Raw genomic sequence first — 16,269 nt, 5'->3', positions numbered from 1 at the left:
CACAGCCGCCAGGCAGTTGGGCGGGCCACAAAGACCGTCTCGGGGGGCTGTCTACAGCCCGCGGGCCGGAAGTTCCCTACAGCTGCTGTAGTGCAATGAAAAATTTTTAAACCTACAATTTATAATATGTGTGTGTATGTGAGTAGCAAATTACTTTTCATTTTCTTATTTCAGGCAAGCCAAGGCTTGGCCGTGAGCTGGGAAGGGGACAGTATGGAGTGGTGTACATGTGTGATAGTTGGGGTGGGCACTTCCCCTGTGCACTTAAATCTGTAGTACCACCGGATGAGAAACATTGGAATGATCTTGCTCTGGAATTTCACTACATGAGGTAAGATATAGTAAGTGAGACTGAAATGCAGGTTCATCAGCACAGATTATATGTAGCACCTAGAATTGCCATGTAATTACAAGTGTACACAGATTTGAACAACTCTAGTTTACCGTTACTTACCTAACACTGCTGCTAATAAAAGATTGACTTTGTGGCCTTGAGATGAACTCAAAGACGTGCTGGCAGGTGAATGATGTGCAATCAGGATAGGTAAATAAATGTTCTCTGTATAGAGGTGATGTTGAAATCAGAGGAAGGTATTGGCTCTATGTGGTTTGGTTGAAGGAGAGGGCCTAGAATAGAGCAGTAGTGTGAAGTGGAGGTGGGTCCAGAGAAACTGATGAAGAAGCGATTTGACCATTTGCAATGTCAAAGATAGGTCAATTTAAAATTAGAAGCAAGTAGTGTCCTTCATTTAGTAATGTTTTGATGGGACCTGAGGCCTGACTGAAGAGGATACAGTAGAGTGCATGTGTAAATGGAGGAACTGTGCTGAGTGTAAACAAGGTGCTGAAATGGCTACACCCACAAGCTTGGGGAGGGGGTTACATTCTGACCTGATGTGGCAGATTAATACAATCAAGCTCATAGCCATGCAATGAGAGTAAGTGAAAAAGCAATAGTAATTTAGATTGGACTTTCAAATATATAAAGGCAAAATGGCATTGGCAAAACTGTGAATTCTAGGGGCAAAACTGAAGCATAAATACAAGTGGGCACATTTACTATATGGGAGCTCTATTGCAGATAGGATGTTGCCCATAGCAACCAATCATCAGATTCTACTACTTTACCACCTTCTAGAAGATAATAGAATCTGATCGGTTGCAATGGGCAACATCCCATCTTAAATATATAGATACCATCTTCATAATGTACCCATAGTAGCTATTGGTAAGTTCTTGTTGTGTTCAAAACACAGATTAAAGGGATGAGTGTCCACTTTCCACAACAAAACTCCAGTCTGAGTAACCTAAACTCACATTTGTTTAACTTCATTCTTTCAGTATTCCTGTTTTTGGGTAGAACTTTCTCCTTTTTGGTTTTACGTCTGTCAAGTCCAAATTGTTTAATATTTTCATTGTACTTATAAAAGATGTGCACAAGCCTCTATCGGGCAAGCCTATGGCATCCAGACTTTAGGTTGACAGCAGGTTGAACACTATTGGTTGGAATGGTGAAATAGTCAAAGCAGCACTTGGTCAACATGTGTTTTTCCCTTTTTTTTGTTCACTTTTTGAACAACTTTATTCTGTACTATCCATGTGGTTGAGAGTGGTAAAGTGCCTAAAGCATGGAAAGCAAAGCCACTGTTGCACCCGACTCTTGTGTATTATACTACACAGCCCTTGTAAAATGATGTCTTTCCTAAGTGCTCCTGTATGTAACATTGCAGTTAGAGATGGAATGCATGCCTTTTGGAAGGACAGGGTGGGTGTGGGGTTTAAAATAACTAATTTAAATTCATTTTCTCTATTTGATCTCTGCTCATTTTTATTCATACTTTTTTATTGACTGGTCTAATCCTGCATTGCAGATCTCTGCCAAAACATGAGCGACTGGTTGATTTGCATGGTTCTGTGATAGATTACACTTATGGAGGAGGCTCAAGCACCGCAGTCCTACTCATCACAGAACGTCTCCACAGAGACCTATATGCAGGTCTTAAGGTAAGTGTAGCAATGGCATTACAATACCCCCCCCCCCCCCCAGCCCACGAGTACTTATATGATAAATATGCAAATGCACATCTGTCTATTTTTAGATGAGAATTTGGTAAAGTTTCCCACATTTAAACTGTGCATGGAATGGGGTTTGTTTGTTTTTGTAACGCTAGTTTTCTGTTCCCTGCATGGACATGGTTGAAGCTAGTTTAGTTTGTTTTTTCAGGGCAAAAACTCAACATTTCTACAGAAGATGTTTGGTTAAGCTCTGTCCTGTGCGATTTCCCCATATGCATTCAGATATTCCCATTTGCCCCTCGCATTCAATCAGATGTCACCACTATTGCCTTCCTACCCCTTTCTCGCACATGGCATTGGTGTGATTTCTACTATGGCTGATTTGTTTGCTAGGGAACCCCCTTGGATTTGCTCCTGTGCTCCATTATGTGGTGTAGTTGGCCATGAATAAAAAGGACTTTGAGCAGATCTCATGAAATTTAAATTAGGGACAGTTGAGACATATATGCTGTAAATAATATCATTATACACTTAGAATGCAATTCACAGGATAAAGAATATCACGCAATTTATAATTCTCTGGTATTTATATTAATAAAGATAAGCATTCATAACTTAAAACATGAGAATATAAGCCCTTATTCAGATCTGATCGTGTTACAACTGCCCCACCTGCAGTGCACATGGTTTTACCCTTCTTGAGAACAAATTTGTACTGCAATCAGATCTGAATAAGGGCCATAGTCCTTTTATATTCTCAAGGATTGCATTGAAAAGGTGATTAGTATTATAGGATCGTTTATCAAGTGTAAAATTATTCAAATGTTGGGTATGTTCTAAATAATTAAATGCGGCTATCCATATGTGTAGCAGGAAGGGCAACTTTCATGTGTATTATTGGTGTTGGATGCGCTGCTTTTGTGCTCAGTGGATACGGAGATCCTGGCAAGTTGTAGTAGCTGCACAACCTATATGATGAAAACATAAAGCCCCATACACACTCTATGATCCCTGCTGGTGGCAGTGAGATTCCAGCACCGGCAAGTGCATACACACTTGTCAATGCCGGCAGGAACATTATGGCCCTCGTTAACGATCCACTCCCTCATCTGTACATGTACGTACGGCTGATGGGGTCATTATAAGTCGTTACAGGCATAAACACTGAGATATTATAATGAACTATATCTCTCAGAAGGGCCAGATTAAAGTTTTTTCATACTTTACTATGCAAGTGAAAAAATAATTGCCCAAAACAAGGGGACGTGTTAACACTTAACCTTAAACCTCCCCTCCCTCCCTGTCTTTGCAGACACTAGTATCATTCAGTTGTGCTGTATGTTTTGCAGTTCCTTCAACATTTTGAATTTTCTCGTATGATTTAATATTTTAATACAACCCTTGTTTTTAATGTTTCACACTGAATTAAATTGCCTACTCTGAGGTTAAATGGATTGACCTAGTTACTAGTTGGCTTGTGGGTAGGATTGTAGCTAAATGTGTAGCATATAAGAAATGGGTGAGTCTGATTTTCTTCAAGATGAATAATTTAAGTATTGACAACTACACTCCCTCATGCGTTCCTACAGTACAGTAAGGGTTAAATGAAGCATAGAGGATTGTGTGTTTTCTATGACCAAATAAATGATAACAAATAAGTATAGATTATATAAATGTTTTGAATAAATTCTAGATTACACTCATAACCAGGTTCTACAGTGAGAATTGGGTTACATCTTGCAGTTCAAGGTCTCTTTGATTCTTGGCAAAGAAATTCTGGGACCTTACAATGTATAAAATGGTCAGAAAACCCCCACATAATTTTCAGATTATAGGTTATAGGATTATAATGCTTGGTTTCTGAAATATCTGCACCTTATGCTTGTGTAATCATCCAGCCCCAATACAACATGACATGAGATGCCTAGAATGAGTGAGCCTTTTAGTTCCGTGCAACGCACATAGAAACTGTGCTGATTTATTTAATATGACACTTGAATATGTGTGTAACCAAGTCTGTATACGGAGCAGAACTTCTATTGGGAAAAAGCTACAGCTGCTATACTGCAGCACTTTGTAAACAGATTCAGACTTAAGGGCACCGTTTACACCTGCGGCGCATCGGGGATAGTAAACATGCAGAAATTTCCCCTATCCGCTGACTGGTCACCGATCATCAATGGCCTCCGATCGGTGCATCCGGTTGGCTAATCGAAGTTTCTCGCATATCAGAGGATTGCCTGCGCTGGTATGAGCCCTTTATCTTGCACACATTTATAAAAGTGTCAGATATCAAATACAGCTGGTGCTGTATGATATCTGTAGCTCATCTATGCTGCATGTGATGAAGACCCATTCTCAGCAAATAAAACCCCTGGTGCTAGAGGATTTTCACAGCAACTGACTTCAAGAGGGACTGTTTGGTGCATGGCAGCAATGATGCCTTGTACACGGAGTGGCAAAATTATTATTACCACAACCTCAATACAATGTTGGACAACCTTTTGCCCTTAATACTGCATGGATTCTTCTTGGCATGGACTCTGAGATGTTGGTAGGTGGTATGAGGAATTTGAGACCATATCCGATGAGCTGCACTTTCCAAATCCTTAAGATTTGATGGTACTGGATCCTGCTGCCTGATGGCCCGTTCGATCTCATCCCACAGATTCTCAATTGGATTGAGATCTGGTGATTGTGCAGGCCAACTAACCTAGGTAAAGTCTCTGTCGTGCTCTTCGAACCATCTGCGGACAATGCCAGCTTTATGACAGGGAGCATTGTCCTGCTGGAAGTATCCATCCCTGTCGGGTTACACCATTAACATAACAGGATGTACTTGATCTGCGATAACACTCAAATACCCTTGGCCATTCAGACGTTGTTCCACAGGAATCAAAGGACCCATACAATGCCAAGAAAACATCCCCCGCACCATAATATTGCCTCCATCAGCTTGAAGTGTTTTGGCAATGCAGTTGGGGTCCATGCTTTCGTGCTGTTTTCTCAATATTCGCACCCTGCCTTCTGCATGGTGTGATTGAAAACTCGATTCATCGGACCACATGACCCTTTTTCAGTCATGTACTGTCCATTCCTTGTGCTCCTTTGCAAACTGGAGACCTCTTCTCTTGTTCAATGCAGACAGAGGCTTTCGAACAGGTCGTTGGCTTCCATAGCCGATACGGTGCAATGTGCGATGAACAGTTTGTTCAGAGACCTTCGCAGTTGCTCCTTGATTAAGATTCCCCACAATTTGACGAATTATTGCTCTTCTGTAAGATTGGACAACTCTGGCAAGTTTCCTTTCAGATCGAGCATTCAGTAGCCTGTGACAACCACAAGGCTGATGTTGAGACCCGGTTTTCTGCTTGGTAGTCCACTATCTGTAAACAATAATTGCTGCTCTCAAACACTTCACAAGTGTATATCTGTACAAGGTTGTGATTTTAGTTTAATGGAGAAAGGCAGCTGACTTTGTCCATTAAGAACCAATGCACACAGCTTACACCTATCAAATGGAACACCTGGCAAATCCTAATGCAGGTGTTTTAAGGCAAGCTCCAGAATACAGAAAACCCCTGTGAAGCAGAAGGTAACTACTTTTAAATGTTCTAAACAGATGACCGCACAAAATAGAAGGTTAACCCCAAGGTGTATATATGTGTGTCTGTCTAATGTATCACACCTTTTTGCTGTAACTTCACGTATTCCTTTAGCAAAACCTTTTTTGTTATGCTCTTTTATGTTATAATATTACTTGCTAAATGTCTGAAATCAATAAAACAACAGATTTACCGTCAATAGGTCGACACCAGTTATTGTTAGACTATGTCTTGGGTCGTAAGGTTTAAAAGATCATCATTCAAATGGTTGACACAGTTTTTCATGATTTTTAGAATTAGTCTGAAGGAGGGGATAATGAGTTATGGGGCATACAAACAGGGTATTAAGCTTAATTTCGTAGCAATCTGACTAGATTGCTCAGTGTGTATGCCTCATAGCATTGGTGATGCGCAGTTCCATGCATCCATATCGCCAGGCTAGATCATTCAAGTCTGCAGTATATATCTAGTTATCACCACTGTTCTCTGACCAGAGAAGACTGGCCATGACAGGTCTCTGGTGCATCACTGTGAGCGGAGCGCTCTGTGCTTAACTAGATTGCTCAGCACAAGAGGACAGTCGCCCCGTACATTAAGGGGTATTCAATGCCGCAGCGAGGGGGTTAAACAGCGAGGATTGCTGAAAACCAGCGATCCTCGCTGTTTAACCCCCGCGCCGGCCGCTCGCTCTATTCAACCTTCTGGGGAAAGGTGTTTCCCATAACAGCGAGACCCGCGGCTACTGCAGAAACCTCGCAGTTTTTAGCCGCGGGTCTCGCTGCTTCTGGAGCCGCATCCGCCAATTCCCCCTCGCTCAAAAAACGGAGCGAGGGGGAATTGGCGGATGCGGAGGCTGTGTTGAATGCTGTCAGGGTGAGTGGTGACAGCGAGCAGGAAGCCCTGCTCGCTGTCACCACTCGCAAACAGCATTGAATACCTGCCCTTGTGTTAGGCAATAGGGGTAGGATTAGGCAAAAATAACAAATGCATGTCGACCTGGTGTCCCTGTCAAACATCTGGTGTTGACATGTTGACTATCTTATTACAGGCTATCAATCTACACCCACAATCAACAGGATCATTTTTTTTTTCTCTCCCCTTTTCTTTTCTTTTATTGAATATACACTACAGCTCATTCATTTCAGCACCTGCCTATTGGTCTTGGTTTCATGCTACAGCAAGAGAGACCAAAAATAGAACTCCAATCATTGCAGAAAGTATGTTCAGGCAAAACAAAACTTGTACAGAGGAACATAGTATGGCCACACCATACTGCAATCCCGTTGAACTCCATTTGGGAGCATCAAGGACAGAAGTGCAAGTAACAAACCAAAACAACCTTTGGTTGTTGCACAAGACAAGTGGGCTGCAATCCGAGTTGAAACTTTAGATGAGTTGACTGACCAAATGTCCCACATTTGCACTGCTGTAATCCTAGCTAAAGCTGGGTACACACATAAAGATGTATCTGTCTGGAGAGAACAAAAATCAGGTAGTGTATGGAAGCAAGTAATGCTGGATAACTCTCAAATGGTCATTCAATAAATTGGTTAAAGCTGTGTTGTTTTTTTTCCACAAATTTATACTGAGAAAATATTTTGGCGCTGTCCAGCGTATTGGAGCAAATGATTGCACCCAGACATGACAAGATTTTTGTTCCCACCAGACTGGACCGAAATTTTATACCTGAAATACTTTGCACCCAATCATACAACTCAAAGAATTGTATGATGGATTGTATGCAGATTGTATGTACACAATCGTACAATGCGCGGTCCCAAGGGTTGTAGCATCGGTCCTCTCATCAGTTGGTATTGGGAGCCAATTGCATGTGCTTTTAAGCAAATGCAATCTGTAATTTGAAGGGTCAGACGGCAAGGAGGAAGTGTTTCGCTGTCCTCAAGTCACGTGACCCGCACGGAAAGAGACTGAGAACACCGGAGGTATGTGAATGTCTGCTTCAAAAGAATTGCACTTAGGTAATATGGTTCCTGGTTCAAAACCCCCCCTAGTAGGCCAGCCCCCTATTTAAATGAAGCTTCAATCAATACTATCATGCAGCAGATGGATTGTATGGATTGTGCGTACATTGTGTGTCCAAGGACTGAAAGTGAGTTAAAGGGAAAGTTGGACACAATTGTGATTGTAAGCAGGTCTTTCTGATATATATGGCCACCTTAAAGATTTCTGTCCAATCTGTCAGGCGGGAACAAAAATCTCTTTATTTATGGGAACAAATTTTCAACCGTTCACTCCCAAATACTAGAAAATGCCTAAAAACGATTGTTCGGATACATTTGTTAAATCTAATGGAATTAACCTATTTGTCTGAATGACCATTGTCTGCTTTCCAGCATTTGGGAGCAAATGTTCGATTCCCATACATTTGTTCCCAGATTGGACAGAAATCTTTAGGTGTGTACCCAGCTTAAGGGTGGCTATGAAATAAATCCTATATAATAAAAGCCTAAAACTGCTACTCAGTTCTGTGGTGCGCCAGTGGTTACTAGGTGGTGACCAACAGCTTTGCTCAGACTTATACACACACGCATACACTATGTCAGACCCAATTTCCAAGCAGCTCAATGGGAGGGCTCACTGACTATTTGGCACTTGATGTGCCATTTTTACATGCAATAAATCACGTGATTTATTGCATGTAACTCCTGAGGAGCTGCAGGAGAATTAAAGAAAAAAAACTCATTCAAAAGAAGGGTGGCTACTGATTTCACGGAAAGAGCTAGGGATGCAGAAATGCGGGGATGTCCTGTCTTGCACTTCCCCGTTCTGCATGTAGGTGTGCCAGCACTGCGGCAATGCTGGTGCGCACATAATATTGGATGTGATAGATTGCAGGTGCTAAAAAGCACCCGCGATGTGCTTCTGACGGCTGCACATACAACTTATCTTATGTGCAGCCTGTTCGACCTCAAACTCTGGTCCAATATCGGATCGAAAGTCATACACGTGATTTGGGCTGATTTCACCTGATTTCTCAGCCGATCCAACGGAATCGGGTGAAACTGAGCCCAAATTACAGGGAACCTTAAATCTCAATTACAAACTAATTTTTTTGTGTTAGTTACTTTTATGGTATATAGTACAAAGCAGATGGGGGGTGGGTGTGTATTAGGGAGACCCAAACTGGGAACACTCTAAGGCACACTTCCCGGCGCTAGGCAATATCAGAAAAATTCTAATTAATAATTATTCTGTATGGACAGAATTGTACAGCTGCAGCATGCACTCCTGTGGGTCTGTCTTGACTCACACAGAGAAAAAGAGTAGGAAGGGGGTGGTGGAGTGAATTGCGCTGCTGATATAACGAGTGAATAAAATAAAATAATGGACACACTTATTGGCTGTACAAGATGAATGAGTAATGGACACACTGTTTGTAAATTGAATTATTTTATATGGAAAAATAGTATTACATTTACAATCATCAGATTAAAACATTAAAAAATAGGTGCAATTAAATTATAAACAATACATATAACTGTGGAGTTGAAATCCGATTAAATGGAGATAGCTTTAGATCGATAGCAGCAGACTTTCAGTAATTCATTACACTACAGTCAATTTGTAGAAAAATCACTTTTTATGAATAAAGTGAGAAACAGAATGTCCAGAACTTATATGGACTTCGTTTTGCTTAGGCAGTAGTAGTAATTATGAACATGACATTATAGACACAGGTAATCTTTTGTATGCTCACCCTTAGTATTGGATGGAATTGGAGTGGAAATTCTCCAGCACTCGGTTGCCAGGTAATAGCGTGGGAAGATGGTGTCTCCACTGGTAAGTAACTCTGGTGCTCCTCTCGGCAAATGCCGGTGTAGCCAGCCAGTGGTTCGGTATAGACTTACCGCACTGACCACGGCGGAAAAGGAGTAATTTAAAGATGTTTTTAATCACCGGGTACTTTGTTAGATGGAAGTTCAATACACCTGGTATATGTCGTAAGGTGCTTGATAGGGCAGCTGAAGGCCGGGGGGGGGGGGGATACGCTGCACTTCAGCTGACTTGATGGGTCCAGATAACAGCGGTGAGTCAGTAGGTTTACCTGTGCTGTTGTCGCGTGAAGAGTAGTTTAGCAGAGGCAGCTTTCAACGCTGAATTTCTGCGGCTGAGAGGTGAGGTCAGCGTGGAGCCACAATCAACCCGTGGCGTGTGAGGGCTGCGCTGCTGCTGTGAGAACGGTCAGTGACCGGCAGCGAGCGGGGATGCCGCACCTCAGCCGGCTTGATGTTGTAAGCACTCGGCGGTGACCGGCTCTGGGTGGATGCGGCTGAGGAGTTAAAATCAGCGTGTAGCGGCAGGTAGTCGGCAGCGTGTAGAAAGCTGCGTTGCTGCTGTGGAACTACTGAGGTCTGCTTGTGTGAGTCTCCAGGTGAGAGTGAATAATGACGTAAACGCGTTTCGTCCCCTTCAGTCGAATGGGAACTTTTTCAAGACGGATAGCGTGGTTGTCTTTGGAGGCTTTATTTAAAGGGTGGTAATTAGCCTTAAGTGGCCATTTTGATCATTCAATGCAGGTGATATTGCACCTAATCGGATAGCTGTTACATGTTTTGTATTTACCGCAGCAATACTTTCAGTAATGTAACGAATTGAAAAAAAAAAAATATATATATATATATATATATATATATATATATATATATATATATATATATATATATATATATATATATATATATATATATATATATTATATATATATATAATATATATTACAAAGCAAGCTGTTAAATGTGTTCTTGGACAAATGAGATAAGATAGCATGTAGCAAGTTACAGATTTGTAAAACCCTTTGAGAGCCAAGTGAAGAAATGTAGCCAACGTTTAATCTCTGGTTAGGCAAAGTTTCCAGTGAATTTGGTAAGGATTGTATTAATGTCAGTGGTCTGCAAATAAATTAAAAACAATATTTCAGTGACACAACACAAAAGCACTGATCTTATTCTGGCTATACACCTGAGCAGCAGCTCCCAAACCCTTTTCTCTCCTGTAACCCTTGATAAAGATTTTTCATTTATGGTTACCCCTACTCTCAATTTGAAATATCCACAGTACTTATGAGTGGAGTGGAAGTGAGAGGGTTATTTTGGTTCACTCTTTCTGACAAATTCCTTCTTAGATGGACAAAACCATGTGCACTGCAGGTGGGGCAGATGTAACTTGTGCAGAGAGAGTTAGATTTGGGTGGGGTTTTACTTCAAAGTGAGATCTATATTGCAGTGTAAAAATAAAGCAGTCAGTATTTACCCTGCACAGAAACAAAATAACTCACCCAAATCTAATTCTCTCTGCACATTTTACATCTGCCCCACCTGCAGTGCACCTGGTTTTGTCCATCTAAGAAGGATTTTGTCAGAAAGAATGAACGAGAATAACCCCCTGAGTGGTATGCATCTCCTTGTGTGTCCTTTATATTAAGGAGTAGCGGAGAAGTAGTGTACGGTCCGGAAACAGGTTTCCCCCTGTGTGTGGACACTGGCTGTGTACTCTAGGACTGTAGGATTAATGCCGCTGCCACCTCCACCCTTGTCAGAGCAGGACAGATAGAATGCTGATGTCTGAGGGCAGCTCAGGGAGCTCCCAGTGGTTGGGCAAAAGCACAAGAAGACGCTGTTGTCCCTGCAGCTGGAATCACTCTACTTGTGTTATCTCCATGGCAACTGTAGGCTTCTTCTGCCATTCCCAATATTATTTTCAAGTACCCACAACTGGTTTGCATTGAGGTTGGGAACCATAGCAGTAGAGCACCTTTCATCTAACCATACAACTAGTTGGTTGGATGGAATTAAAATCCAGTACTGAATGGGAGAAAATTATAATTTGTAGTTCAGTAATTTGCTACCAAAATCCGGAAACTGATGAGAACTGTCAATCCGATAAAGTACTATGATTGAATCTGTTTAATTTTAAACCAGTGGTTCCCAAACTCTGTCCTCAGGACCTCACACTGTTCACGTTTTCCAGGTCACCCGGCATGTGCACAGGTGCACTCTTTACTCACTGACACATTTGAAAATATCCACAGGTGGAGCTAATTACAGTATTTCACTTGTGATTATGTGAGGAGACCTGGAAAACATGCACTGTGTGGGGTCTTGACTACCGACTTTGAGAACTTGTGATTTAAACAATTTGACTGATTGACCGTTTTTGTCCCATTTTCCTGGGTTTGTGAGAACTGCAGATTGTCGCTCCCATCCTGTACCAGATTTTCAGTCCAACCAGCCAACTAGATTTTGACTATATAGTGCAGATCTGCACTATATAGTCAATGCCGCCAAGACTATCGGTCTTGCAATACGTGAATGCGCATCGGGATTGCAAGGGTCAAAACCCTTGCGATCTGCATGCGATGCCGACACAATGTTGACTATATCGTCAACATTGGAAGGCATAGTGTGTACACACTATTAATGTATAACCACCATAAGTGTAGCTATTGTATTACTGACAGTCTATAAAGCTTCTCCAGCAGTTCATTACTGAGGCAGGATCCAGTCTTACTGTTTGTACTATAATCAAGACTACTTGATCTAGCTTGATGCTGCTTTTCAGTCTTGTAGAAGGAACCCATGCTCATTATCGCCCGCTTTATCTGATAACTTATATTGAAATACATAATAACTAATCTCTGACCTGGACAAGCTTTTAAACAACCTGGTCTGGGGAAGAAATTGTAATGTAGTTTACTGGTTCCCAACCTCTGTCCTCAAGTACTCTGGGATCCTGTTATGATGCTGATGTGTAGTCCATGCACTTCATGAAAGCTGTATGTTCTCCTCAGGCTGGACTTCCACAGGAAACTCTGTTACAGATTGCATTAGATGTGGTGGAGGGCATCCGGTTTCTGCACAATCAGGGCCTGGTCCACAGAGACATAAAACTGAAGAATGTCCTGGTAAGAAGTAATACTTATACATTTGTTATCATTTTGTCTTTGTTAGATTTATTGTACATTGTACTGCGCAAATACATATATTGCCTAAAGGCTTGGAAATTGAAACTATCCCCTAAATTTGAAATATATTTATACATGCACGTAACAAATTGAATAAGTGACTGTATGGTGTAACAAGATGATTCCTTACCTTTCTGTTTTCAGTTAAAGTGTGGTCTAAATTCTAGGTGCATCTCTCAACTGCATTCCAATATACCTATACAGACACATTCATAAATAATGATTAGGCCTATTTTTGTGTACATGTCAGCTTACAGTGTATATAACCAAATAAATATCCTGGCAACCACTGGATTGTTGTTATTGTAAGATCAGGCGTAACATTAAAACCATTGACCGATGAAGTGAAAATCATTATCTCATGACAATGGCATCTGTCTTGAGGTGGGATATTCTGCAGCAAGTGGACAATCAGTTCTTTGAAGTTGATATGTTTGGAAGTAGGACAAATGGGCAAGGATGTGACCCGAATTATGAGGATTTTTAGAGCATCTCCAAAACTGCAGGTCTTGCTGGGTGTTCCCTGTGTGCAGTGGTTCGTATTTGCCGAAAGTGTCAAAGGAAGGACAGCCTGCAAAGTAGCGAGAAGGTCATGGGAGCCAAAGGCTCATTGAATGTGCATATAGAGGGTAGGCTACCTGCCTGATCCTTTTGCACAGAAGAGGTATTGCAGCACATATTGCTGAAGAAGCTTTAATGCTGTCTGGAATAGAGCATTGCAGCTCTCTGCATTACTGCAGACCCGTCGGCACAGAAAGCTTTCTGTGTTTGGCAATGGGCATGTGAGCATCAGAGCAGAGCATAGAGCAATAGAAAGTGGCCTGTGTGATGAATCTTTTTTTTCATGCAAATTATGTGTGTGGCTGGATGTGTGCTTTGTTCACCTAGTGATTAGATGGCATAACGGTGCACTATGAGGTGAAGGCAAGCCGGTAGAGGAGTCTTGATGCTCTGGGCAATGTTATGTTAGGAAACCTTCAGTCCTGGCATTCATGTGGATGTTATATTGACATGTTCCACCTACCAAACTAAATACACCCCATCACGACAGTGATATTCCCTGATGGTTATGGCCTCTTTCAACAGGGTCCTGCTGTGTTGAACTGCAAAAAAAGTGTTCAGTTATGTGTTAAAGAACATAACCAGTTCAAGGTATTAATATGGCCTCCAAATTCCACAGATCTCAATCTAAACAAGTATCTGTGGATGTAACGGATATGAAAGTTCAAGCCATGAAGGCCCCCTCGCAACTAAAGGCCCCCATCCATAAGTGCGAGGTATCACAGGTGATACCCCAACAACTCACCCCGCCCGCTTACGATACATCATATGCGATTATTTTGCATAAGATGTATCGTATGCGGTCCCAGGTGTAGCTGCAGGATCCATACGGTCCTTGTAGCAGCCACTGGGATCTGAAATTGTGATGCGAGGCGCACATGACTGCTACAAGGATCTATCGGATCACATGAAAAAGTGCCCATATCGCACAAGTGTTTGGGGGCTTTTACATGACTTAAGGTATTTGCTGTCAACATATTGGTGCCAAATACGACACGACTCCTTCAGAGGGTCGCTAGGTCATAGAGAGAGGGATCTGAACAATATTAGGCATGTGGATTTAATGTATAGCTGATTGGTATGTATGTAGGTATATATAATTGAATATAATAAAAAAATGTATAAAACATTCTGTTTACAGTTTTTGCAGATCATTTTGAGAGGTGCACAAAAAAAAAGTTGAAGCAATGTGTTCTCAGTTGTCAACAATTTTGGTGATCTGCTCCATGGTATAGGGTATCTAAACAGAGCAGAGGGATGACAGGAGTGCACATGTGTTAACATTTAAGTGTGTTTGGTAGGGAAGAAGTTGGTATGTTTCAGTAATAGAAAGTTGTCTTATAGCTGGACAAGAAGAACAGAGCAAAGATCACGGATTTGGGTTTCTGCAAACCGGAAGCTATGATGTCTGGCAGTATTGTGGGAACTCCTATACACATGGCTCCAGAACTCTTTTCAGGTATAAAAATTTTTTTTTTCCTATTGGCTGATGGAATGTTTTAAGTGCCGTTATGATAGAGAAAAGCTCAGCATTCACCATAGTAGACTTACCTTATAACACAATGGGAATTTTGTTCATGAATTCATCAATGCAATTTTTGGTTGGTTATGGACTGCGTAAACAGCGATAGCTTGCATCTTTGGCACCTAAAAATTCAACAACAGTTCATGTTTTCCAGGTCTCCTCACATAATCAAAAGTGAAATAATGAGCTCCACCTGTGGTGCTTTGAAAGTGTCAATTAGTAATGACCAAACATGTGCACCTATTAGGTGACCTGGAAAATGTAAACGGTTTGAGGTCCTGAGGACCGAGTTTGAGAGCCACTGCTTTATTGCTGACCTATTCTGAAACAGGTTTTGCTTGTGTGGCTTTGGTATATTCTCACCGTGCTTGCGTGGGTTTCTTCCGGTTACTATGGGTTTCTCCCACATTCCATAAATTATACTGATGGGTTAATTTTTTTGTCTGGAGCCAATTAACTTTAGTGTTTATCTATTTAAAACTATCTGCCATCCAATTCTATATTTCTATGTCTTTTTTGTTCTCTCACTCCTTCAGGAAAATATGATAATTCTGTTGACGTTTATGCATTTGGCATCCTTTTTTGGTATATATGCTCGGGATCAATCAAACTTCCAGAAGCGTTTGAGAGATGCTCAAGCAAAGATCATCTATGGAACAACGTAAGAAAAGGTAAAAGGACAACTGCAGGAGAGAAATCCAATACCTACTATTCGCACAACAAACGGGGAGGGGGGTGGTTGGGATAGAAGTAATATCACCAGGTTTTGTAGAGGGGGGACAGTTTACAGTCCATAGCCACTTTGCCTCAATAAATACCACTCTATAGTTTTCTCTCCTGATATAGCAATGATATGTTATTTTAACCAGTCTCAAAAACTGAGAAAAAGGGAGAGATTCAATGTTTGCGTATGGCTTGTTTCCGTTGGAAAACTGTGGCTGACATTGCTGTAGGACAGAACTTTGACTAGAATCTAGCAATTTTATAAGATTGCTGAAACTTGAGCAAAGATACATTTGTACAGACATTTAACGAAACTCACTGTACATGTTTCAGTGTTCACAAAGTGTTTTCTGTGTAATGGGGATGTTTTTGGATTTAAAAAAATCTGAGCCCAAGGCCAGGATATTTCTCAGTGTAAAAGAGAACTTGACATCTCTGTAGTCTCCCATATGGGAGGATACATTTGTGACAATAAAGTCTCCATATAAGTAGCAAGTTTTAAAATGACGTGTTCTGGCAAAAGCTTACTCCATATTATGTTCAGACTAAATAGGCTGAACAATCTGTCTTTTAACTGCCATTTGCCAATGCCTGGTCATTTTGCCAGATCCAGTCTCACCCCCTTTTTACACTGTAAAGCAAATTACCAGGTCAAGCTTTTCTACATGGTCATTTCCTTGTCTACATGGGTCCTTTTCTAGTGTGAAAGGGTCAACCTGTGTCGACATTCCCGACTCTGACCCTGCCTTATTCCCGGGTCGAAGTTCCATGAATGTGGACCCATTCACAATAGAAAAGGACTTGTTGAAAGGCAAATTACCAGGTAAAAAATGCATGACTGTCATTTTGCAGTGTGA

At 41.3% G+C, this 16,269-nt stretch overlaps 1 protein-coding gene across 1 annotated transcript in view; it reads left to right on the top strand.

Moving 5' to 3' along the window:
• Nucleotides 1–16,269, top strand: part of DSTYK (dual serine/threonine and tyrosine protein kinase) — a 79,034-nt gene that overhangs the window by 58,390 nt on the left and 4,375 nt on the right. The window contains exons 8-12 of the mRNA XM_083172990.1: nt 175–331; nt 1,872–2,004; nt 12,430–12,543; nt 14,509–14,623; nt 15,226–15,360. Of these exons, the coding sequence (XP_083029116.1) occupies nt 175–331; nt 1,872–2,004; nt 12,430–12,543; nt 14,509–14,623; nt 15,226–15,360 (654 nt within the window). The remainder of the gene's footprint in view (nt 1–174; nt 332–1,871; nt 2,005–12,429; nt 12,544–14,508; nt 14,624–15,225; nt 15,361–16,269) is intronic.

Source organism: Crinia signifera, chromosome 2, assembly GCF_055691185.1.
Source record: "Crinia signifera chromosome 2, ASM5569118v1, whole genome shotgun sequence".
Classification (NCBI taxonomy): Eukaryota; Metazoa; Chordata; class Amphibia; order Anura; family Myobatrachidae; genus Crinia; species Crinia signifera.
This window is presented reverse-complemented; position numbering and strand designations above follow the sequence as displayed.